Source organism: Styela clava, chromosome 7, assembly GCF_964204865.1.
Source record: "Styela clava chromosome 7, kaStyClav1.hap1.2, whole genome shotgun sequence".
Taxonomy (NCBI): Eukaryota; Metazoa; Chordata; class Ascidiacea; order Stolidobranchia; family Styelidae; genus Styela; species Styela clava.
Window position 1 is genome coordinate 16,239,924 of NC_135256.1, and position 25,337 is coordinate 16,265,260.

General features: G+C 35.3%; 3 protein-coding genes across 5 annotated transcripts; 2 read left to right on the top strand and 1 right to left on the bottom strand.

Annotated features, from left to right (window-relative positions):
• Positions 1-1,573: 1,573 nt before the first annotated feature.
• On the top strand, positions 1,574-9,157 carry LOC120328782 (uncharacterized). Its single transcript, XM_039395322.2, has 5 exons — positions 1,574-2,187; positions 5,143-5,385; positions 6,878-7,033; positions 7,512-7,756; positions 8,361-9,157. The coding sequence occupies exons 1-5, from the start codon at positions 1,665-1,667 to the stop codon at positions 8,577-8,579; spliced, it is 1,386 nt and encodes a 461-aa protein (XP_039251256.2). The 5' UTR covers positions 1,574-1,664; the 3' UTR covers positions 8,580-9,157.
• A 3,742-nt stretch (positions 9,158-12,899) lies between these two features.
• Positions 12,900-16,740, top strand: LOC120328729 (uncharacterized). Its single transcript, XM_039395260.2, has 3 exons — positions 12,900-13,119; positions 13,545-13,685; positions 14,363-16,740. The coding sequence occupies exons 1-3, from the start codon at positions 13,050-13,052 to the stop codon at positions 16,327-16,329; spliced, it is 2,178 nt and encodes a 725-aa protein (XP_039251194.2). The 5' UTR covers positions 12,900-13,049; the 3' UTR covers positions 16,330-16,740.
• Positions 16,741-16,886: 146 nt separating this feature from the next.
• LOC120328343 (sodium-dependent glucose transporter 1C-like) lies at positions 16,887-22,816 on the bottom strand. Of its 3 annotated transcripts, none has more exons than XM_039394802.2 (11): positions 22,339-22,816; positions 21,170-21,350; positions 20,515-20,631; positions 20,169-20,276; positions 19,913-20,049; positions 19,428-19,527; positions 18,874-19,064; positions 18,527-18,664; positions 18,066-18,159; positions 17,617-17,750; positions 16,887-17,479 (listed from the first exon to the last, which is right to left on the bottom strand). In XM_039394802.2, the coding sequence occupies exons 1-11, from the start codon at positions 22,408-22,410 to the stop codon at positions 17,312-17,314; spliced, it is 1,440 nt and encodes a 479-aa protein (XP_039250736.2). In that variant the 5' UTR covers positions 22,411-22,816; the 3' UTR covers positions 16,887-17,311. The 3 variants fall into 3 exon arrangements, with proteins under 3 accessions (XP_039250736.2, XP_039250737.2, XP_077970877.1); XM_078114751.1 differs by having other exon boundaries at positions 17,344-17,479; positions 17,563-17,750; XM_039394803.2 differs by lacking the exon at positions 20,515-20,631.
• Positions 22,817-25,337: the final 2,521 nt, after the last annotated feature.

Here is a 25,337-nt window from a genome sequence, read left to right on the forward strand (position 1 = left end):
CAGTTTTTGATATAATCTAATCGGATATCTACTTCCTTGCATGAATTAATTTAACAAGTACTTTATCAAGTTATTAGACATAGAAGTGGGCGCTAGAAAGCATAAAACAAATTTGAGATGATCAACAGGAAAATAAGATATGCCCCATTGTGCCAAATACAATTTAATAGCAGATTATTGATTCTGATGCCTAGCATGATTATCCTAGGTGTTTCTCATTTGTTCCCCACTAAAGCTTTTGAAATAATTAAAATGTAATAATTAAGAGCTCACAGAGAGCACTTTCACACCTTACATGGTCACTAATTGACGATTTGTACATTCCTTTTGTTGGTAAATACTATTATTTCACTTAACTGGACCGTGATTAAAATATAGTTTTATAGACTAGAAATGAGTCACGAAATTTTTCATTCCATAGCTGAGAATCGCCAAAAAAATGTGTCAGATCTCATGTGGCATGTTGGAACCGCGATTGCCTTAGGCAATAGTTTCTCAATTCACGACCTGATAATGTCAAGTAAATATGATTGAGTTACGAGTTTCAAGCGATTTACATCGTGGCAGTATATACGAAAGTATAGCTTTAAAAAGCGCTACATGATAAATTCCGAGAAGAACAGCACTGATTTACTGTTTTAGTGGAAGATTACTGACAATGTTGGTAATAAGTAGTTTACCTTGTCATGTGCATAGACTAAGTAAAATGAAAACATTTCAGGTTTTGGTGTACTAGCCAGCTATTCGCCTATATAGAAAGTGTTTATGTAATATAATGATATTAATATTTAAATAAAATAATGGAATGTAGAAAAGGTTTTAGTCAGTTTTATAGCTTGAATTAAAGTCAATCTTTTCGACTCTGAAAACATCAAACGCTACGACAATATCTGTTTACCCAATTTTTCGCTCTAATATGTAGTCATGGCAACAAGGGGCATAGAATATTTTGACTGAAATACGAAGCAAGATATTTGAAAATTAATTAATGAAATTAATTGGATTGATTCAATTTAACTTCCGGATTAGCTTCGAATGTTTTCTTTCGTGACGAAAATCGGGTTATAGCATGTATTTCCAGGCCCCGGTAGCTAGTTTACTGAAATGACTTTTGAGTTAGACAGAAAATGTGAATCACCTTGAAGGAACGATTCATAGGTTTCTGTACGAAGTAAAAATATGACGTGCTAATTTTTAAACGTCGAACAGATTAACTTATTTAATTGGCGCTTTGCTATCCAGATACGCAGGCTTTCCAAACTAATTGCCACTGAATAAAAAGATCGGAAGATATGAATTATATATCTTTGTTGTTAACCATGTTCGGTTTGCGTCAGTTTTTTCACAAAAGTCTCGCCCCTTTCGAAACAGATAATAGCTTATTATGACATTCCTTATTCTGTTAGATTTTATCAGCTGCAAATCATTGACAAATACCATTGTCATTCGGACATCCTGACATCCTTGTTTTTCAGCACAACTCAATAGTGAATTTTATTGATGGCCACAAAATTACTAAATAAAATATTGTATATTCGTATTGCGTTTGATACAATAATTTTAATAACACATTTAATTTATAGAAAGTGCTGTTTATAGATATATAAACTAATTATATTGAACTGTTGTGCTTCAAAGACGATGAGAGACAATTTTTTTTCGGAATGGGCCATTTCGTCGTGAGTTTGACTGCAAGAAAATACATTGCAAACGTAGTTACATTGGTTGTTTTCATGGGATGTGTACTTTACTATATCTACGGAACCAATTGCGGAATAAACAGAACTAAGATATATTACAAAAGTCGGCATACACCAAAGGTTGATTCTATTGACAAAAACAAGTTTAATTTTGGGAATGATAGGTTGAAAAAAATTTCATCAAGACGTGGTAAACTATTTGTTGACAATCGGAAGTTTAACCATCAGAATTATGATCATAAAATTGAAGATATCAATATAAACAAAAAGATGATTAATGATATTAAGCAAACAAAAATAGATTTTCCTAAAAGGACATTCAAAGAAAAAACTACATCAACCGCTACAACTAGTACTACCACGACAACTACCATCCACACTTCCACGACAACTACTATTAGGAGCACCACTGTATCTCACAACAGCAAATCTAAGCATCCCGTGAAAGATGTATGGAGTGATGATTGGCCTCGGGTGAACATTTATAGTGAGTATGAGTAGTTTTTCTATTCCCATTCTACAACTTTTAACGGAATATATATACATAGACATAGTGATGGTAATAACGAGGACGAAAATAGCTATGCATAAGTAAGGTGTTTGATTTCACAACTTTCGGGTTCTGTAATTTCGAAAAAATGACATACCACGTTTTAAAACTATTCAATATTGTCAAAATTGCCAGCAGTCAATTCTTTAATTACATCTAGCTACTCTATTCAATAGTAATTAATTACAGTGAACTACCTGCAAAATTCTTCTTTCGATGTAGAACTAGTCCACCGACAACATCCAGATACACGTAAAATTCGACTTTCATCCAACTAATGTCAAAACCGAGATTACAACGTATTATAAACACACTTCACTAACATGTTATACATTGTACATGTTGCCGGCACCGCTCATAACCTCACTTTGCTCATAACCAAACCGGGATGCCACATTCACGTTACTAGAACTTAAAGATAATTTACTATTTCGTGATCTCATACTTACGGGCAATTTTTACAGCGCGCCAGAAGTCATACAAAAGCTTTTTTTTTTAAATAGGTCTCAGCAAGTTAACAAAAGATAGCTTTTATTTTGTTAGTTCAGCGAAGATTCCAGACGGAATCAAAAACAAAATCAATTGTGATTCTGGTACCTGATTCGAGGCCATCACAAGACCATGCATAGAATAATCATGGTTCCATTACATTTGAACCCACGTACATTTGAACCCATGACAATTGCACCTGTATGCTATTGCACCTATGATATTTTTTTTTGTTTTTCGGATAGTTGAACCCATACTAACCCTAACCCATGTGTTTTAGCACCCGCATATAGATTAAACCTGTGGATATACACATGGGTTCAAATGTACGTGGGTTCAAATGTACGGTCACCAATAATCATATTTCTGCGTGTCCGCAAACGACGTTCAGTACCAGCGGAATTTTCAGTTACATGAAATTTGATTTGTAATGGATTAATAAAATTAATACAGCTGGTAATCATCTGTATAAATGACGTGGATATCATGTTTCGCATCACAATCTATATCTTAAAATTTTATCGACTTTCCAATTGAGATACAGTCTAATCTTCTAATTATCTAGGAACCAATGTTGCAAAAGTTTCCTTGTGCATTTTACAGAAACTCGTACAAATACCAGATGATACTTGAAATTTAATCTTCATTATATAAGTATGAATAGATGCTAGACTAAGCGCTGCACTGAACAACAAAACTACTCATCCGTTATTGTCTTATTGGACACGTAGTGGACATAACGATCGTTTCAATATTATGTTGTTGTTGTTCTTGTTCTTTGACACGTTTTTAAAAAGTCGCTTTTCTCTTTGATTACTGGACTAATTGCTTTGAAATTTTCAGATGAAGTTGAAATTTTTCTTCAGAAGGCTATTACTTTTATTTATTTCAAATATTTCTGTTAGCTCTGTAAGATTTGGTTTTGTTTGCTATGACGTCACTAAACGTTCTGCGGATATCGGACGCCATTTTGTGTCCAACGGACCATCTTGCAATTTCAATTCACGCTGTCACAAGACAGGACCTTATAAAGATAGAGAAGTTCTGGTACCGTAACACAGCGCGGTGACACTGAACTAACTCGTAGCTGTCAAAAGCTTGAAAATTCATACAAATATGAGAAATAAAAAGATAAAACTTGGCAGGTGGGTAGAGTTGTGTTTCTTTTAGCCATATTTGAAAGTTTCGCGTTTCTACATTTGAAGGAGGGGGAATAGGGGGTGTGCATTTCCGATACGTCGATAATATCTTTGTCAACCAATTTGCGGCCACCGTGTTTTCGTCTGTTTGATTGCTGTGATGTGGTGCTTTGTTTATAATTTAACGAGTTTTGTTCGAAATAACCGTGTTCTTGAAATATATGACGGTCAGAAATGAAATTAGAAGCCAAATGTTTTCACGCTGTCACAAGACAGGAACTTCTAAAGATAGAGTAGTTCTGGTACCGTAACACAGCGCGGTGACACTGAACTAACTCGTAGCTGTCAGAAGCTTGAAAATCCATACAAATATAAGAGATAAAAAGATGAAACTTGGCAGGTGGGTAGAGTTGTGTTGACCATCTTTGATAGTTACTTCTCTCCCCCGGGATAAATATGTAAATCCTATTCTAATACGCCGATAATATCTTTGTCAACCAATTTGCGACCACCGTGTTTTGTCTGTTTGATTGCTGTATGGCTGCGTATGCGATAGTCGCGACGCAGCAGAAACGATGATCAAGGCTTGAAATCCGTGGTCGCACACTGGTCGTTCGGTCGCAAATACGTCTTTCGAGTGCCGTACTTTGGGGATTTGTATAGCTTCAACCCTTTGTCGTAGAAAGTTAATACGAGGTTTAGCGTGTAGAATGAATGCCGCCAATGCACCCACGGTGAAAAAATTAACGGGTTAGATATATTGGTTTTTGTTTTATAGCGGTTTGAATGAAATTGTCCGCAGACTGGCTACACCACCCTGAGCCTGGTGAGTTGTCCGTGTAGTCGAATTGTTCATCAGCCCTAAACGGCTATGACAGTCACTGTACCAAAAATTGTACCCCGATTCGGCTGGTGTTAAGTTGACGCATGTTATTTAGTAACGTTTTTATGTGAAATGTTTGACTGTGGTTCGGTACCTGATCCGATAATACGGTACATAATTGACTCATATCACGAGATATTTCAACTAATGTTTCAATTGTCACAGGACCTAAAATATCTATGACAGTCCCTGTACCGTCACGGTACCCCGATACAGGTACTGGTAAGTCACCGCCGGTATGTTAGTCGTTGGTCACCGCATATGATTTTTGGGGAATTGTTCTGCGTGTCCATATATTTGAGCATTGCTCTCTTGTTTCATATACGAACTTACTGAATAGCCAAAAGATATTTTTACATAAAATTTTATTTTGATTTATAGATTGTGCTCATATGGAATTTATGAATCGTGGAATAAATTCCCATCAGCGCTTCAAAACCTGGCCATATCCCAGAACAGGAGTTGTGAGTTTCCCGGGCAGTGGTAATACTTGGACACGACATTTAATTCAACAAGCAAGTGGTTTGTGGACAGGAAGTGTTTATTCTGACCGCAGTTTATTTGCTGGAGGATTCCTAGCAGAACTTGACGAGTGTGATGATAACTCGACGGTGGCAGTTAAGGGTATCTTATGCTAATATTTTGCATTCAATATGAACTCAAAAGAATGATCAGTATATTCATTAATTGCTCAAATATTAGCTCGTTCAAGTCCAATACGATATCTCATTGTGTGGGGCTACATGAGCAGTATTGAAACAGAAGAGAGATCCTCGTATATATGGGCATGAATTCGAAGTAGCAGACAACTGGTGCAGCAGTGTTCACGCGATCGTGGTAACGTCACAATGTGCGCAATTTTAGATGGCGTCTTCGCATACAAAAGCGAATTCCATAGAGCCCACGGGCCTTCTAACAAAAAATACAATCTTTAACCACTGAAAATTCAAAATCAACTGGTCCAGTATAGTTAATGAGAAAAACGATTTTTTTCCTATCACGATAAGAGGAAAAATACTAATTTCAAGCATAACCACAACAACAACGATATAACGAGAATATCGGTCAGAGACCGAAGACCCATCGATCGAAAGTTAGGGGATCCCCAAAACAGCGCTCTTACTGCATAGTGACACCTTGTGTCCCATCACTAACTAATTAATAACTTGCGAATTATACGACATAATTAGCCCAAAATCAATAGGCTCCTGGTCCGAGATAAGATGAATGCATATGCAAAATCTGGAGCAGATTCAATCCCGCTTTCGTGCATCTAACAGACAAACAGACATACATACATACAGACAGACAAATACCTATCAACATACTTACCGATAAAAATCGATAAGTAATACCGGAACGATCCATATGCAAACTTTGTGTCCAATGATATTTTGATAACCAATATATTACAATACCCTATTGGGCTATCTTAGTATCATACCGCCATAATTTACTTGAACTTACTTATAATCTTATCGGTAACATTTAGTATAAATTTGGTATAACTTGAACCTTAATTTAGTGAATGAAGTGGTCCAGCCAATCACCTCCTCATTCGCCCATCTCGTAGCAATTCTGGTTGAACAATTTAGCATTTGACTAAAACTATATTCAGTTTAGCCATATCTTTTTATTATATAAATATTTTTTTCTAACTGCTTATCCTTGTTTACAAATTCGGTATTCAAATTGGCAACCGTTACGAAACTCTTAATTAATATGATGGGGCCAATAATGCTTTTTATTTTCATTTTTGTTTACAACGTAAGTTATCTTAAGCTACAAGCGTTTTTCTTATTTTAATATATATATATCTGTGCTTGTATGTGCGTGTGAATTGATTTAGTACATCAAAATTAGTCAAAGCGTACCAATTCTTTTTAGCAACGCCTTTTAATTTAAATCATGTACGCTTTAAACCTTACTTGAGATCATCAGCAAATTTTTGTATATATTTATGTATATCAATAAATTTTTATTCAGACTCCTCTCAAATAGGGTGTGATGTGCCTTTACTGCAACGATGTAGCATCAAGTTGAAATGTATATTTATAAATTATCAAAGATATCATCGGCTAGATTATTTCGTAAAAGCATATGTTTAATATTTCAGCTCATTTTCCGAGACTTGATGCTTCATCGTATTGTAAGTTTGAACGTGTGATTTTGGTGATTCGAGATCCGTACCGTGCTGTACTGTCAGAATTCAATTGGAGATCGACAAGTCGGCACACTGGAGTGGCAGATCCAAGATTATTCAAATCTAAACGTAAGTTGCTTACCATGTCCTCTTCTTGACTACGAGATGGTACATGCAATCAATGACGCCTGACGTGATACGCCTGACGCCTTTATCTTCAAACAAGACCTGCATTAGAAAGGCTGTTTAGTAAACTATTCACATAACTGACTCGAACAAATCGTATACGCTGCAAAAGTTGTGAAGTTGCAGTCTAACTTTTCATTATTATTGCAGTACGAGTCATATTTCGATTTTTCTGATATGGCAGTCTGAATTAAACCCTCTAAACGTCTCAAGATCGGAATGCTGAGTTCAAATTTCTATGTGATACTGTAGAATGCATATACCAAAGTCAAAGTATGGCTTTAATTTTCTCCGATTCGTAGTTATGCATATAAGTAGTTTCTCATCATATGATCAAGCTCTTCGTTGGTTTCTCTTAATGTGATATGAAAATATAGAATTAAAATTTAATTCTAACTTGGCCATAAATCTGAATATTTAGTTTGGAAAGAGCATGTCGTTGCACGGACTGAAAAATGGATGGCAACAACGAAAGGTTGGATTGAAAGATATGCCGATAAAAATGCTGTATTCAAGAAGGATGAAAACCCGTATACAGCACCACCTGATGCGCACAAAAAGTTGTTGCTTGTATCATATGAACGAATGAAAAGGAACGAAACCAAAGAGATGGCCAGAATGATGAAATTTCTTGGCTTGCCATTGTACAGAAAACAATGCGTGGAGGTAATATTGATAAAAAAATTGTTTTCTGTGTGGTGTTTCATTGTAATTTTCCTGTAAGGCTTTCTGTAAAAAGTCCCCTTTTTTCAATATTGTCAATTTTATGGCGATTCCTCTTTTCACGCGTTTATAATATCCGTTATTTCTGTGTAATCACCGAGTATCAGAGTTGAGACGACAGTATCAATTTTATGGCGATTCCTCTTTTCACGCGTTTATAATATCCGTTATTTCTGTGTAATCACCGAGTATCAGAGTTGAGACGACAGTATCTGATCAATGTCAAGAACGATTGTAAAATTCAAAAACTCTTAGTTTATGACATATAATCTTATTTAAAAAATTAATTTAATCGACCCCAACTAGGTTTTCAAAATGATCGAATACTTTTCTCCTTACCTAAAGCAAACTGAATATTACAATACAAATTCATAAATATCTACTTCTAATCTAATCAAAATTCTGTTTTTACCATTTACTGGTGCTAAATTTGGACATTATGCACTACAATGTTGGCATTAATATGATCTCCAATATTCATTTTCCATATATATCGTGTCGGGGATTTTGATATATATACAAGTGCAACATTGCTTTTATACTATAGGAAGAGGCGGATGGTAATTTTCATCGAAAAACCAAACAATCCGAATCAATTAGTTGCTTGTATGAAAGGCAGAACCTAAATCATGAAGTAGAAAAACGAATACACATCTTATTGAAATTTTCACAAAAGCTTGGAATAGGAAACATTGCTGCGGAATTTGAAGGACCTAGTGGAAAAGTTGGATCAGATAAATGTGCCTATCTGACAAGCGACCAATAAATGATCATAATTGTTTTATAACATCTGCTTTTATTATAGAATTAGCGTCAGAGTAACCTTATTGTGAAAAACAACGTATACCTCATTTTGATTTTCATTTTTTTTTCTATTTGCTGAAAGTGAACCTATAAATATATATCGTATTTATTGAACACGTTAGTGGACATAACGATCGTTTTGCAATATTGTTGTTCTTGTTCTTATCTGTATTCTTCTTGTTATCATTATGAAAAAATCGCTTTTCTCATAGATTAAGACCATTTGCTTTGAAATTTTTAGTGAGTAAAGATTATATTTTTCGCTAAAAGGCTATTACTTTTATTTTTTTTCAAATATTTCGGTGAGCTGTACGGGATTCGTTTTTTTGTGTGCTATGTCTTCATCAAATTTTGCCACTATGTGGCGCTACGTGTCCATATATTTGAGCATAGCTCTCTTGTTTTTATCTAAGGATGAAAGTACTTTCATTCAATCTATGATCTCTATTTTACTTGATTTGTGATACAACTAGAGTTTTATCTAGTGAAATATTCACATGAGTACATATATATAATGATTAAATATGCATTGATAAATAGTTTGAAGAAAGTTTTATAACCGTTCATGTGCTCGTTTAACGCAAAGAAATACAGCGAATTTGAAATCGCAATTCACGAGGTTTAACTTCGAAATTCATTTGTTTGAGCGAAACTGCCTCACAATCTTGCACGTTGTATCACAGAAAAGCTTTAAAATGAAAGTAGTGTCGGGAGTGGTAATTTATGTTGAAATAGTCTCAGCAACGTGCAATTGACTTCTCTTTAATTTTATTACCCGACTTGAGTATTTTTTTTTATTTATAACGCAAGCTTACGCAGTCGTCATTACTTCTCTAGCTTTCAATTGCACCTTTTATAGGGTGCGTGTCTGTCTATTAGACCTCCTCGAATTAATTTCATCTGATGTCGCTATACACCACTTAGAAATAGTTTTCAAGTGACTTTATTGTAAAGTTCGCACAATTGGATTGACTTATTCCTTGTAACACACTAAAGAAATAACAATTGGAATGTCAATACTCGTACGAATTATTGACTAGAATCAAACCTCAAACGCTGTGGCCACGATTCACAATCTCTACGTGTGATCTATTTTGCGTTGTTCCTTACGAGAATATAAAACCAAAGAGCATTATTGTTTCTAATATGACCCGTGTTCTCTGTTGAGTATTTGAGCACATCCTTACTACATTTCGCTGTAATCAGGTCGCCTGCAGCTATTTATTGTTAATATCTCTTTGTCTATTTTAACAACGTTTGCGAACCAACAACACTTGAAGCATGGGATTTTTTTAATTGTGTTTATTGCCTATTCCAGTTCTTGTAAAGTCTCAGCAATTAATGGGCTTGAAAAAGTTACATTCAGCCACTCCGAACGTACAGATAACGAGTTATGACTTATTGAATAGCATTTGTGGTAAATGGAAGGAATGTGACACGTTAAAATCTGAGCAACAAATAGGTTATTCTAATTTAGTGCGGAATATCGATGTTTTATATTATAATGTCTGTTCTGATATTTATCTTAAAGCTGTTTGTTCAATACCATAGGTTAGACATAATATCAGCTTGGTAACTTTTATGGCCTCGAGTCATTTTTAAAAATGTTGCAGTCTGTGCTACGATGAGAGACTAATAAAAAGTCCGAAAAGGGTTGTAGCACTTTTTGTAAACTTACGACAAGGTATGCAATAAATCCCTATAATTTTAACTTTTCCTTCAATTATCACTTTACTATAAATTTGAGGAACTCTACCACAGTAACAAGAAAATGACATTTTACATTACTACCTAATTTCAAACATGTACAATAATTACCGGCATATTATTATGTGTGATAAGATGAATGAATGTGAACGAATGAAAAATGATACCTTCTAATACCTCAACTAATATCTGGGAATTGACGCTTATAACCACGACAGATGCTCTGAGTGCTTGCGAATAATTGAATTGTGGTAAAGTTGCGAGACAGAAATTATAATTCCGCTATGCACAATGACGCAACTTGGGTGACATACTGACATTCCAATATGTTTAAATTCAAATGCGAAAAATGAATAAGATCGTCCTTATTCGTTTATTTTTGCATACTCTAAAAATTCAATATTCAGTATCTCTACATCGCCTTATCAATAACATATCGTCACGCTAATAACCGAATTGCGTAATTCATTTTTAGCAGTTTTGAGAAAAACGTAAAAAACTTCAGAATGATATTGTTATGCCATTGAGAAGCAATAATTTGCCATGGTTCAATTTTTTGATCGTAGCCGGATTTAAGTTAATTTGTATCCGCAGTTAAGTGACGTCATAATGGCGCACTGTGACTTAGGCAGAAATGTGTCTATGACTTGGGGACATACGCAATTTTGCAACTTTACTATATGCTTATGCACCAGTCCTGAAAACTAAACATTCCAAAAACAAATGTAATTCTCAGTATCTACAATGTCTAATCCCCAAAATAGCTAATCAGTTTCAATTACATTTCTTTTTTATGTTTAAAAATATATATTTCATCAATATAACACGTTCTGCACACCCACCGAAATAAGACTAAGATTAAATATAAAGAATAAAACAGCAATGCACCCAATATAAAAGCCAACAAAAGTGAATTGGAGTCGGACAATGAATATCACAAGTGCACGTCTTCCTATCTATACTGTAGTATTAATTCAAATTAATACGCGCTAAGCTAGAATCCGAGATACAAAAACTCGACAATACTTCGCCGAGGTTATTTTGCCTTTGTGACGTCTCAATAGTCCTGCGGGTAACAATGATAATTCATTATGACGAAACAATTACACAAATGTGCATGTCATACTAAATCTCCATTTTTATGGGTTTCGAAATTCTTAAAATAAAATCTGAGTTAACAGACAGGTGCGCAGCATTACATAAATACCTATTTTATAAAAAAAAAAACTCAAAATCGCCAAAAATGACTTACGCAATTCGGCTATTAGCGTGACGATATTGTGAAAATAATTAATATTATGATTTGGATCGTGTATCCAACCGTTTCATTCAAGTAACTAGAATCTTCCTTGCTTGCCTTTATTTTAGTCAAGCGTACCACCAACGTAAGGGCAGACATCGGTCACACATTGCGATTTGTGTTTGTCAATAAAGCGCAATTAGACACAATAAACAACTGTGGTGACCGATATTGTAGGCGTTTTTCAATCAATCATTTTCCCACTTACCAGAAAATTTCTCGAATTTTCAGAAAGTACGGCCATAAAATTCAACTGTGCAAATAAACAACTGTACAGACGTAGCTATGGACATATAGTGGTCGTTTATAAAAGTACATACAATGGACGTTTAATAAATGAGAGATCAAAATCGGTGTAAACTTTACCAATAAAACCTATCTTGACAAACACAATAAAATCTGGTATGGGTCAAAACTCACCATTCAGTAAATTACGCCTTTGCCTTTTAAAATAAAAAATGATGCAATATATAGGGGAAAAAGTATGAATTCGATGCTCTTAAGTTTAAATAAAATGATGAGAGGTGAGAAACGACAAAAAAAAAACAACGAATGTAAACATTGCAAGAATTATGAATTGCCTTCATATGATAATTTCAACGATATCTACCTTGTGCAATTACATATCTCGTGGAAGTCTTGCAAGGTTTGTCCCTGACCTCTGTGAAACTGCATTTAATTAAAATGATTTTTAACTGAAGCCATTGATCGACCCGCTATCAGTCTCAATCTTGTCACCTGCGTTTCTAGAATTTAGGTATTGCATTTTCATTTTAGTGCGTTAAGCATGACGTGTATATAAATATTGACTACAATTAAAAACAATGAGAGTTGAAATGTAGAAATTTTGTTTAGTGAGCAAACATTTGATCTACCGTAAAATTGATATCGATTTGTATGGTAAGGTTTTACCATTCTACGAATGGGTCTCATTAAAGCACTTACTGGGGTAACGTTTCAGCAAGTTCACTAATTTCATTTAGTAATACGAAATGATGTTTGTAAATTATCAAATATCGGAGATACAAATATTTTTCAAAACTGATTTATGAGTGCAGGTTCATCATTATACGTAGTACCCCGGTATGAAATAACAATACAATTTGATGTTTATTTCTACAAAGTTCGTGTGAGCTGTTTATTTGAAATGTCTTTGAATTAGGTTTCTTTTTGGTAGGTAACGAGCAAGTGTTAATCGTGTATGTTTAAGCGAATTCCTAAGGTAACACTGACATATCTTGTACATAAATTTACAGCGTATTTATCGTAATCTGAGCATACACCGCGATGTTTAGCGACTGCTTTATTGCTTGTTGGTAAACTATGGCGTAGATTGAAGTGATCATTATTACATGTACGAGATAATTGAGCAGCAGCTGGTTCGGGGGAAGTATATAAGGTGTAGAATAAAGGACTGTATGCAAGATGTCGAAAAGTTTATTTTTCGTACTGATGTGTAGCTGCTTATCAATATCATCCTGTGGTACTTCAACAGGTAATTCTATTTGATGGGATTTATTAGTATATGTACGCCTGTCTAATATCAAGTCTATAACACCATAAGTCTTCTCAAGTGTAGATAAATATATAAAAAGAATGAATCTATGAGTATGAAACGGATTTCCTACCACACATTACCACCATAAATGTAATGAGTATTGCATTTGATATAATTATCTAATTGTACTTGCAGCAAGTTTGTATCCAAACTGTCACCAAAGGTTTCAGAGTGTATTTTCACTATCCGCTTAAAACACATTATCGTCGTGATTTCATGATTGGTTTCGAATGACGTATAGAATTATATAAATATATACAATGTTTATATTTCGACCTAATAACGTAAAGGATAGAACACCCCAAACACAAATGATGTTTAAATAAATAAATCGTCAATGATTGTACGTAACATTTTAACAGAAACAACGAAAAACAAGCGTTATGTTGACAACGAGGCATCAATATTTATTTGCAATAATGGAATTAACATTACCCAATCAGATGTATGTGACGGAAAAAATAACTGTGGCAATTGGGACGATGAGTGTTTGTTGTGCGAAGGTGACTTTTGGCTTCTTACTCTATTAGTCATTTCCGTTTTGAATAAATGATTCAAAACTACGGTATAAATAAAAATTACACCAAAATTTACACACAAAAATATAACGGTCCAAGTATTTTTTCAAACAATTTCCATCATCCAAAGTTTTTAAAAAAACTGGAATAAAAGTTGAGGAATGACTTTGTGTTAACTCAGCAATTTATTATTTGCAAATATGGAAACACCAAATATTTATATTTCCCTCATTCTGTCTAAATTTATTTAAAATGCATTTACTTATTTAATTGGCCTTTGTCGCATTTAAAAAAAAAAACGATATGTTCAAACCTCTACTTTTAAAGATGCCATTACGGTGATTAGGTCAGTATTTCCACAGTCCTATTGAGACGTTTAATGTCTTATTTGTTGAAAAGGATTTATTTTTAAATATTTCGAGTAATTCATGGTCAATATGATTGTATCTATAGGTTCGTCCATACTTCTAAAATAATATTCAGTTAGTGGCCAACGTTTCCGGTTTATAGTTTGTTCTAGATAGAAACCACACCATCTCCACCTCAATGTTATTGAGCGTAACAGTGCCGGTAGAATCTGATCTATAGCCTTGTTACAGTTTTAGTGATATAATACTGATATATCTAACACATAAAACATGAATATTCATGTCTAATTTCAGAAATGGGAACTCTCTGTGATCCAGTTCCATGCGCCGTCTCCAATCAAAGTGTGAGAAGACGACAATTATGCGACGGGATTTTTGACTGCCATGACTTGTCGGATGAGTGTTTGTGTGACAGGGAAACAAGTGAGAACGCTGCAACGCACGAGTTGTGTCATTCACTACTATTAGAATCACAAAACTGCTCATCTGGTTATTTTCAATGCAAAAATAGAATAGACGGAAAAAAATCATGCTTCCCAGGTAGCATGATTTGTGACGGGAATCTAGACTGCAATACTGATCTAGACGAGCATTATTGCAAACGAGAATCGATGGTCAACGAAAACAATTGTAAGAAAAAGGTATATCAAATTGCTGACAATGGAGTGGTTTGGATGGCTTGTGAATGTGACGGTGTTGTGGAACTACCTGATGGAAGCGATGAACGGAACTGTGATCATTACTTTTATTGTACAAATGATAATGAAAGTTTTCAACAATTATTTATAGCTCACCAAGATGTATCGAAACGTGGAAACAACAACGTTTTCATTGACTGGAGGAGGTCGTTCGATGGAGTAGCTGATTGTGACAATTTAGCTGATGAGTGGCATGAACATTTTTTCTATTGTAAGGAAGACAGTTCAGAATGTCAAAAATATGGCACAAGATATACTGAATCTGCAGATTACGAAGTAGGTTCTCGTGTTTCTCTCGCTTCACAGTGGATAACAGCAATATTCACAGTTGGCGTCAATGGGACAGTAGTATTAGTTATGCTGCGTGCTTTATTATGGGAGCCTGGAAGCGGAGCTCCAAGATCGAAACGGATCCATTGGATAATGGTGCTTAGTTTATGCCTCAGTGATTTTCTCATTGGCTTACAAATCTTGGCTGTGATAATTTCAGACGCTGTGATGGCCGGGCAGTATTGGAAATATGACATATACTGGAAATCAAGTCATTTTTGTCCCGCAATGGGCACATTTGTCATCATCGGTTCTCAGGCCAATCTTTTAACTGTGTGGATGATTTCTGCTATTCGACTTTATGGCATTGTGCGACCATTTGAAGAAATCAAAGTAAGGTATATCATTCTTTTCGCCTCTCTCATGTGGACATTCGTCATTGTAGTGAGTATGATACCTCTGTTAGTCAGTATTTCGACGCTGGAAAAATATTTCACTCGAGCTGTTGCGCTTCCCACATTTTCTCAGGTAGATGCCACCGTGCTTGACAGGCAGAATTTGGAAAACTTAATAAGAAAAATAGATATTTTAAAAGTTAGATTCAAGGGTGGCAGTGCCTTTCAGCCCTTTGGTATTAAGTCGATGAAATGGAGAGATTTGGAATCATACGTTGTCGAAATAAATCCAAAACTCGGTAATTGGAAATATTTTGGTATATATTCCCATACCAGTATGTGTTATCCACCTATTCTTATGTCGGCGAATGACCATGGATGGAAATACAGTCTTGGACTTCTGGTGATTGATTGTGCTTCATACACCTTTGTTGTTGTTGCCTACCTTATATTATGGAAAAAGTCAACTTCTGAATTTACGGGTTGCATTCAACCTTGTTCATCTCGAACAAACACTTCAGATCCAATTCGACGGCTCACAAGTGGAGAGATAACAGGCAGCGTGGCTCGTATGCATGAAGATGCTACCATGCGAAGACGAATTTTTTTACTGGTAGCAACTGATCTAGCAACATGGGCTCCAATTTGCATGTTGAGTTTTGTGAACGTCATTGCTCCTGACGCAAGGGTAAAATCTGTGCAGTCTTTGGCAGTTTGTGTCAGCTTAGTGCAATTTAATTCCCTTATCAATCCATTTCTTTATTCGAAGACTGTGCGTAGGGTGGCATACTCTCTAACAATCTCGCCATTTGTACACTTGTACAAAAGGTTTGTTAGAGCAAAAATTCAAAGATCGCAAAGCAGGCCTTTTCGCCAAGGTCAGGATTTACTTTCGTAATGGTGGGGAAATTGCAAGCAAATCGGAGCATATTTTCAAATTAGAAATATTTAAGGTTATTACAAAAAGTAGATGTATTATTAAAAGACTTAAATATTCTCCATAAGCGTTACACACTTTCAGTACATCTTTTTACTGTGATACTCGTAACTGTGCTATAGACTTACTGCATATTAATTACATACCTCAATATAGTATTTTTAGACTTTATGCTGCGACAATGATGCACGTTGATTAATATGGCATATTTTATTCATTTATTTATTGTGACGTATTTTAAATAATGAGTATAATTAAAAACGCTTTATTTATTTAATACATTGAGTTATACGGTTACTTAAGTGTTTTTCACGACATGTTTCATTTTAGCGTTGTCTCTGGTTCTCGAAATACACAAAAATTGTTACTTTATCAGCGCCTAGATACTTAACAATGAAGCTGGGAATTCAATAGCATAATATGCTGTTCGATACAGCTGTTGTTTATATCTGTCTTGGATGTCAACCAGCTGTTTTGCAACTTCGAATTCTCGGTACTCCGGAAGTATGTGAACCAAGATGGCGGACACCGGAACGTAGTATGTGTACCAGGTTAGGATTAGGCCATAATTTTATTCCAATTTTCCTTATTTTAGTTCTATTACGAGTTCGGGGACTAGCGAAGTGACTCCCACAGTATTTGTATCTGAAATTATGGCCTAACCCGCAAACCGGTACACATACTACGTCCGGTGTCCGCCATCTTGGTTCACGTACTCCGGGAGTACCGAATTCTCTAACAATGTTCGGGGGAAAATATTCATAAGTTGCGCAAGAGTTGTTGATGAATTTGACTTATATTTATATTATCATTCAACAGGTTGAAGATTTTTTTCTATCCCACAAACGTGATAAATAAAATGGTTCATATAATTTGTCGATTTACATCGATTATCTTGATGGTACTGTAGCACTGATTTTGCTTATAGGCATAAGCATGAACTTTAATCACGATCCCTTGGCATCATGAAATCATTTTCTGTCGATGTTTTATCTTGATTGGTCATCTTTAATGCTTTTTTCTGAACTTTTTGTTTGAAAAATCGTGCGGCTAATAGCGCCAAGGCAAAGAACACGCCATTTGATACAGAGAGAGCTAACACAAGATGTATCTAAACATTAAAATATTCAGAAATTTTAAAGCTACTGAATAGTAGGAAATTTTATTGTCATCGATAAATATCAAAAAACGAACCTTGCAAAGATTCGCTGTTTATCGCCATAATATTGTGCATAATTGCCAATTTACCGTGTTGAAAGGATTTTTATCGAAAAGATGACCAGCAAGAGGCAGCATTGTTAAAGATCCAAAAGCACTCCCAAGGTTGAATATAAACATGTACGCTCCAGAAACATTAGTGACTTGCGATAACCATGACACGCCTAAAATTTAAACTTACTATTTTTTTGACAACAATTAGGTAAGTAAAAAGGGATTCAAAGCGTCATTTTGCATTGCGCATAGGAAAAAGGCAGATGAGTTTGACATTGACCACCAAACATTTATAAGGAAGATTTTAGGTTTAGAGAACATCTATTATAGCTTTCCTGAAGGTGTGCGTTCGGTATCAAAACTAATTGAATTATAAAAAATTATATGTATTCGTCGCAAAGAACATTAGACATTTGAACTTGAATCGTCAATTTTTCTATCTATAGTCATGTTCTTTTATTTTTACAACTATTACAAATACAAACCCGCAGGATACAGTGTGGATGTTGTCAGTCCGTGTGTGAATGCAACTATCCAGGTAACGAGAGCAGTTTGTTCTCCAAAGACTGACATGATAAACTGAAAATAGACACTGAATGTTAGACTATTTAGGCAGTAACATTCATCAGTATTTTGTTTCATGCACAGTTAAAATACTACTAATTATTTTTTTCACTGAAGAAAGCATGATGGTAAGTCAAACTAACAAAACCATAAACTTAAGCTAGGTTGACAAGAAAGAATTATAGCATATGAAAGTAATGTTTTGTTTTACATTACAGACTTTTGAAGGTTTAAAATAGTTTACGTACTTGATAACAAAATACCAAGGTATAAGGCGTAGACAGAATAAAAATTAAACCTATCAACTATCAAGCAATTGACTGATATCTTCATTGGCTAGTCAGGCTTGGGGTAGTAAGAGAGGATAATCAGAGCTTCGTACCGAATCAATTGTTGTTCCAGCAATGCAACAAAATACAATAGTCCTTGGTTGTACTCGCTTTGCAAACACAACACCCGAAAGTCTACCAATTCCAAGACCGAGCCACACCAATGAATTCGCGTAGGATGCTTGCGCAGGCTGAAGTAGTAAATGTATTAAATGTCTCAGATGCAAATCTCAGATGCTCATTAATTTTATTGTTGTGCACGTGTACAAGAGGATATTTGGCTAATAAAATTGCTTTCACAGCTAGATAAAAAGTTTTGAAATACACCCGGAAGAGCGCGTGCTATTTATCACAATATGAGAGTTGTTAACGTTCTAACTACACTGATGACCGTACTTACTGTAAATCCCAAATCTGAACAAAACGTGACAGAGTAAATGAAACTGTAAAAAACAGTTTCCATTCCAACGGAACAAAAATAGTATCCTGCTACTGCAATCAAAATGAATACAACGTCTTTAAATGGGTCATCTCTAACGATAGTTGATCCAGAGTTACTGGATTTCTCTCGATTAAAACGTAAAATTTTTTCTGAAATAGATACAAATTGATAGTATTAGTTTTTCATCGCAAATATAAAAAAAATACTTAACGAAAAAAATAAATAATTACTTTAATCATTGTGCCTCATGAACTTTAACAGTTTGCTTTGGCGATGTTGCACTCATACAAATATTTATTAAAAACAGCCCAAATATAATTAAATCAGTTTTGAACATACCATTATTTTGATTGGTGTCGATGCAAATTTGCCCCACTCAAATTTTAAAGCATAGTTCACTATGCAATTGCACATAAATTTGAGACTTGGAGCAAATAGACTGATGGATGAATCTAACTTGGTACTATTTTTTATATGAAAAAACTGAATTGTCATTAAAACAATTACATCACCTTCAACATCGTTATATGCCAGAAACATCATAAGTATAGAAACAGGCAACACCCAAATGGCCAGAGTATAATATGTCCATCTCAGACCACGGTCATCAACCTTCAATAATTGTTTATAATTCAGATCATCGATTATTTGCATACACTATTCGTATTGCTTGTGACGGACACCGTTGGTCAGTTAAAGATACTTTGTATTATTCAAAAATCAAGTACGACGGTAATTAACAGTAAATTATATTTATATAAAAAATTATAAAATGAAGCGATGAACAGAAATAAACACGTGCGATTGTGAAAGAGGAAAATCACAAGGAATCTAACCTATTTTTAAGCAGCAATACCCAAAGTTGAATAGAGTTAAAGAATTGCTACTAATTTGGCAATATTGATTTCGCCTAGTACCAGATCCCTGGAAACCAAAATTCTATTTATACTTGTATTAATACACAAATCCAGCTGTATTTCCACGCGTGTAAACATACCTCTATCATACTTGTATTATCAACGGTTGAATTCAAATAGGGTCTTGAAGCAAGAGAACTGTTTTCTATTTTCTGGTGTTGGCACTTTGACGCAGATGTAGAAGGAATATCACCATACATTTCCTGCATTTGTTTAGCTGAATGTAATTATATATTATCAAAGAAAACGCTTCTGCACATTGATAACTCATATTACGAAAACAGAAAATGCAGGTGTGCGGTTCATCCGGTTTGCAATTACAGAAACAATACTCACCAATCAACGGGGCAGCGAATGCCCCGATGCTATATGTAAAATGAAATAACTGAATATGAGAACGCGAACTTTTTTCATTCCAGAGTTTAAGAATGAGCGCTTGAAGACCTGGAAAAGAAACAATAAGATGAAATATTTAAGCAAAAATGTGAAACTAAAAAAATTAACAAGTCATAGTTGTTATTAGTAACAAAAATTCAAACTGCAACATAAGCGTTTTTCTCGTTGGTGTTCAATCATCTTCAGCGAAGTGCGCTTATGATCAAGGCATCACCAACGAAAGTTCAGCACCAAGTGCAGCATATTTACTGCTTAAATTTGTATTCAGGAGAAAATTTACACAAACCTGCATCCAAATACCCGTATACAATTCCTCCGATTAAGTAGATCAAAAACAATAACCACAACGATTTAATGAATGGAACCACAGGGCTGGTTGTTCCCAACAGAAATGCAGCGAAACCTTTAAATCAATCGCTACATAAATATCATTCCGTTCCTTATACTTAAAATATTTTGGTATGTATGTCTTATTACGGGACGCCATGGTTGTCGGCTTGAGATTTATTTTTAGCTTGGGATAAAATTGACGGCTATACATACGATAGTAAACTCGATTCTGCTAAAATATTCCAGCGAAGGAGAAATTTCCGTGGATTTTTGTAAAAGTCAGGACAAAACTGTGACATCGGTTTGAGCTTTGCTGACGAGCATAAAGACAGCAACAGTAAGCGGTTTAAAACATTACATAATGTCTAGAAATTCAGAATTTTTGAAAAAACAAACATTATAACAAAGCACTTTCAAGTATTCGTCGATGAAAGCATAACTAAAAACAATAAAATGAGGTCTGTACTTGACACATTTTGTTTATGTCTAGTCGGGCTTGGGTTTGTTTATCTGTGTTCATGGTGAAGATAAACTTGGGATTGGATTTTGTCCTTGCTGAATCTGGTGGAAACGCATCTTGTGACTGAATATTTAAAATTAAAATGTCTTACCAAATGTGTACAGATGCCGAAACTTTGGATTCATTCGTCTCCTCATTACCGCACCAAATATTGACCCAATAACAACTCCAATAGATCCACCGACAAAGATATAGGAAACTGTTCCAACTGACACGCCAACATTGTCAGCAAGATGTAACAGAATTGGCCCAGCAACAGAAATGAAATATCCCTGAGTTAAGTTTGAAATGTAGGCTATAGTAACCGAATATCATGTTCCATTTCAAGAAATAGAACAGTATCCTACTATTTGTTCTTTATCAGGTCGTTACAAAATAAAGAATTTGGAATGTATGTATTGTGTACCCGACTTTTGATCCCAGGAAAAATCTTTCTATTGTGTGCTTTCGGTGAATTTTTTAATATTCGAGACAGCTGAACGGTCTTTCAAAAATCTTCAATTTCCAAAGAAGTGTTCGCAAAAGCTTCGAAACCCAATTTTAGCCTAGCCCAATCGATACAGCCTTTTCGGGACCATTCCGCAATGCTAACTAATGACTTCTATAAGTTGTTCAAGAGAATTAAAAAACATGTGCGAGTGCTGTGATTTAGATCTTGGCCAAACGGCGCATTGCCTCCTCACAAAGCAAGGTGCAGCTGCAGATGATATAGTCGGAAACCGCGACGATTACGATAGACAGGCGTAACGCTTTCCCTCATGAAGTTAAGACCTAATCACAACGTCTCAAACTCATTTTGGAGGGCAACGATTCATACTCGATAACAAATTCTTACCAAAATAAACAGAAAATAAAATTGTCAATCAGGAAGTCATTAATGCCGATATGCCCCAAAACTCTGTGGAGCAATATCTCTTTCGCAGCGGCCATGTTAAGCTTGATTTACTTACAGAAAACAAGTTCATAACAAATTACTTCAGTCATATCTGTGACATATCAGCTAGAAAGGCGAGTAGCCTACTTCCTTCAATATGAACTCTCATGGTAACAAATTAACCCGACAATAAGTTGGTCGAGCTCCGTGATCCGGTAGGTAGACATTACGTACAAATGTACAATCTTACTTAGAGCACAATGCTGAATCACCCCAATATTATGTAACGTGAGATGTTAAGAGCACGTGAAATGCCCAGGGCTGAACTAGGGAATTTATATAATATATATATATATATAAGTATAATATTGAAAAAAAGTACTCACCATTCCAATTCTTATAATAGATATAGACAAGGTAAGCATCAACCCAACAACCAGTTTATTCTGTCTAGTCATATTTCATGCGCCGTGAAATGCAAATAATTATTTGCTGAAAGGAGACGATGACTACGCTGGAAGCATTTTTTCGATTCCCCAGTGTGCTTATAGATGAACGCACAACATATACGCAGAAACAATCCAGGTCCGTGTTCTCAGTGCAAAAGATGTCATTTCACTGCCGTTGCTATCGAATCACCGCAGTTCGTAAATACATCAAACCAACAAGCCACAAGCACATCAAATTGATCAAAACAAGTGAACAATATACATGTCTATAAATTAATCCCTTGGGTGAACTATAGTGCGTGACTGCGCATAAAGCAGAAACATATCACAATTGCTCACAATTCTGTATTATATTGATGTCTTCAGCATTCGATCGCATCACTAACAGTTCTTCGAAGAAACGTAATTTGATTGTATTTATCTGTCATGAGCTGGTGTGTTTGCAAACATGCATTTTCTATCAATCAATCAATCATTTATTCGTCGTCACAGAAACAACAAATGCACAAAATTAGTACAGGAAATAAATATAATAATAATGTTAGTTGTGCGACAGGAGACGCGAGGGACCTTGTTAGGTCTCCAAGCAGCGACACCTAAAGCGCTGTTACTGCATGGTTCAGTGTGAAAAAATAACTACATTTGCTACAAACATTGATTATGCAATAGTGAACACATTTTGACTTTTGAATTATTGAAAAACTTTGCAGCAAACGCAACTTTACTGAAATCATATAATAGAATAAAAAAGGAAAAACAAGTCGAGGATAAATTTACGGAAAAGGCATATTTGGATAAATGTATATTAGTTTATTATTTTTCATCAAAGTGAGTTTAGATAAAATCTTTACAATCGATGAGGGGCATCAGGCTGCGTTATATTTACTCCCAATTTTCACCTTTTTCAATAAAAAGTTCGAGATATTTTAAAATGGCATATAACCGGTGCCTTATCAAAAGTTACAGTTAGGGCTGGGCATTTTCGAATACCTGATGATTTCAGAATCGAATCGTATATTTTTTTCGAATCGAATCTCGAATACTTGGGAGATTATTGTAATTATTTTATTGTGATTGGTCCTTTCAACGAATGAATTACTGAGAACGTAGAATACATCTTTTACAGTAGACTACCGATATCTCAGCTACGTAGGGTTCCCAACTTCGCCTGGCCACCAGATGGAAACGAATGCGAACGCGGAGCTGCCACAAGGAGCGCATTTTTATTATTATGATAACGTCATCGCATACACAGAACGAATCCCATAGCGTCCACAGAAATTTTAAATAATTGAAAGTAATAGCTTTCTAGCGACAACAACCATCTTTAACCACTGAAAAATTTAAAACAATTACACAAACAACAACATATTAACAAGAGAGCTATGTTCAGATATATGGACACGAAATATTCAAAAATCAAACGGTATCCTGAACAAAGCTGAACAGTTACCAGTACCTGTTTCAGGGTACCAGTAAGTTGGGAAATTCAATTCAACTGCACTTTCTAACCAAAATATAAATGTAAGTTCAAAATTTTCGAAGTCAGGCAATTATGCCAATGTACAATTTTTGTCCGAGGTTATGCAATTGGTGAATAAAATGCAATTTATTTCCCTACCATACATTTGATATGCTCGGCACTTACGGTATCAGAACCGGAGTCTTTTATTATTTCCTGTTTATAATACAGTAATCAGGTAATAGTCTTGTTTCGGAAGCTCTCATTTTCAAAATAAAACTCGCGACTTACCGTACTTGAAGTTTAGTTTATTTCTACTGACTGTAGAAACCGTGCGTGGGTGAGCGAACACGTACTACTTCTTTTATCAATACCTTCCCACCTAAAATATGTACGCTTTAATTCTTACTTGAGGTTTCGTTTGCTTTCCCGATTCTATAATCAGTTTTATTTATTTTGTTTCTATCAAATATTTTATCGTCTATTGTTGATTATGGAGTCGAATTAACTTATACTGGTTGTCAAAATGATACGAGACGTAACAGTTTTGTATGGTCTGGCTGCTGAGCGGCAAAGAACTTCACCCATCTATTTGACACGTCACCAGTTAAGCATGAAAGTTTACTGCGAACCTTCCTCAGTCTTCATACAGTTTCCACTGACTTTCCAGTGGTTCCCAAACTTTTTGAAAAAAAATTCCATGACGGACCCCTTGCAATTTTTTTAATGATTCCCGCCTTGTGCATTAAAACAAAACATTAAAAGATAACAACAAAAATCAATGCACCGTATAGTGAAGCAAACAAAAGAATATAAGACTCAACTCTTATAACATGTATGACATCCACTATGTTTCGATATTTGGTAAACATGCAAAATGGCACCGCCAGCTACAGCTCTGCAGTTAGTAAACCTGTGGTGGCAGGAATTGAACTCTCTCTGTGATATCACAGGCACACAGCTCTGTGACGTCACAATGGGAAGCGTGTTTGAAGTGAAGAATCAGTGTCTCCAGCGTTGATTGCAAAGCAGCAAATGGCGACGAATGTGTATTTGCAAATTTGGGCACTTAATTTTGGTATTATCAAGCTGTTAGCCATATTACGGATTTGTTTCGCGGACCCTTCGAAATTGCTTCACGGACCCCAAAAGGTCCGCGGACCCTAGTTTGGGAACCACTGCTTTATACAGATGTAATCGTTTTTATTTAAAAAAAAATATTCGCGTGAATTATATCCGTTTCCGGTTTAGAACGGAGCCGACACGCTTATATGGCCTTCTATTTTAGAATGCCATGGTTGTCAGTAAATTCCGGGTCAACCGCGGCCCAGCCCGGGACGCCAGACGTCAATTCCGGGACGGTTGGTAGCCCTACCGGAGGGAAATATTGTTCCAAACCCTGGAATGTGATTTTTACGAACAGGGGTCGATAAGTTATTGTTACCTCTTTTCTAATCTAAAACTGATTTAGAAA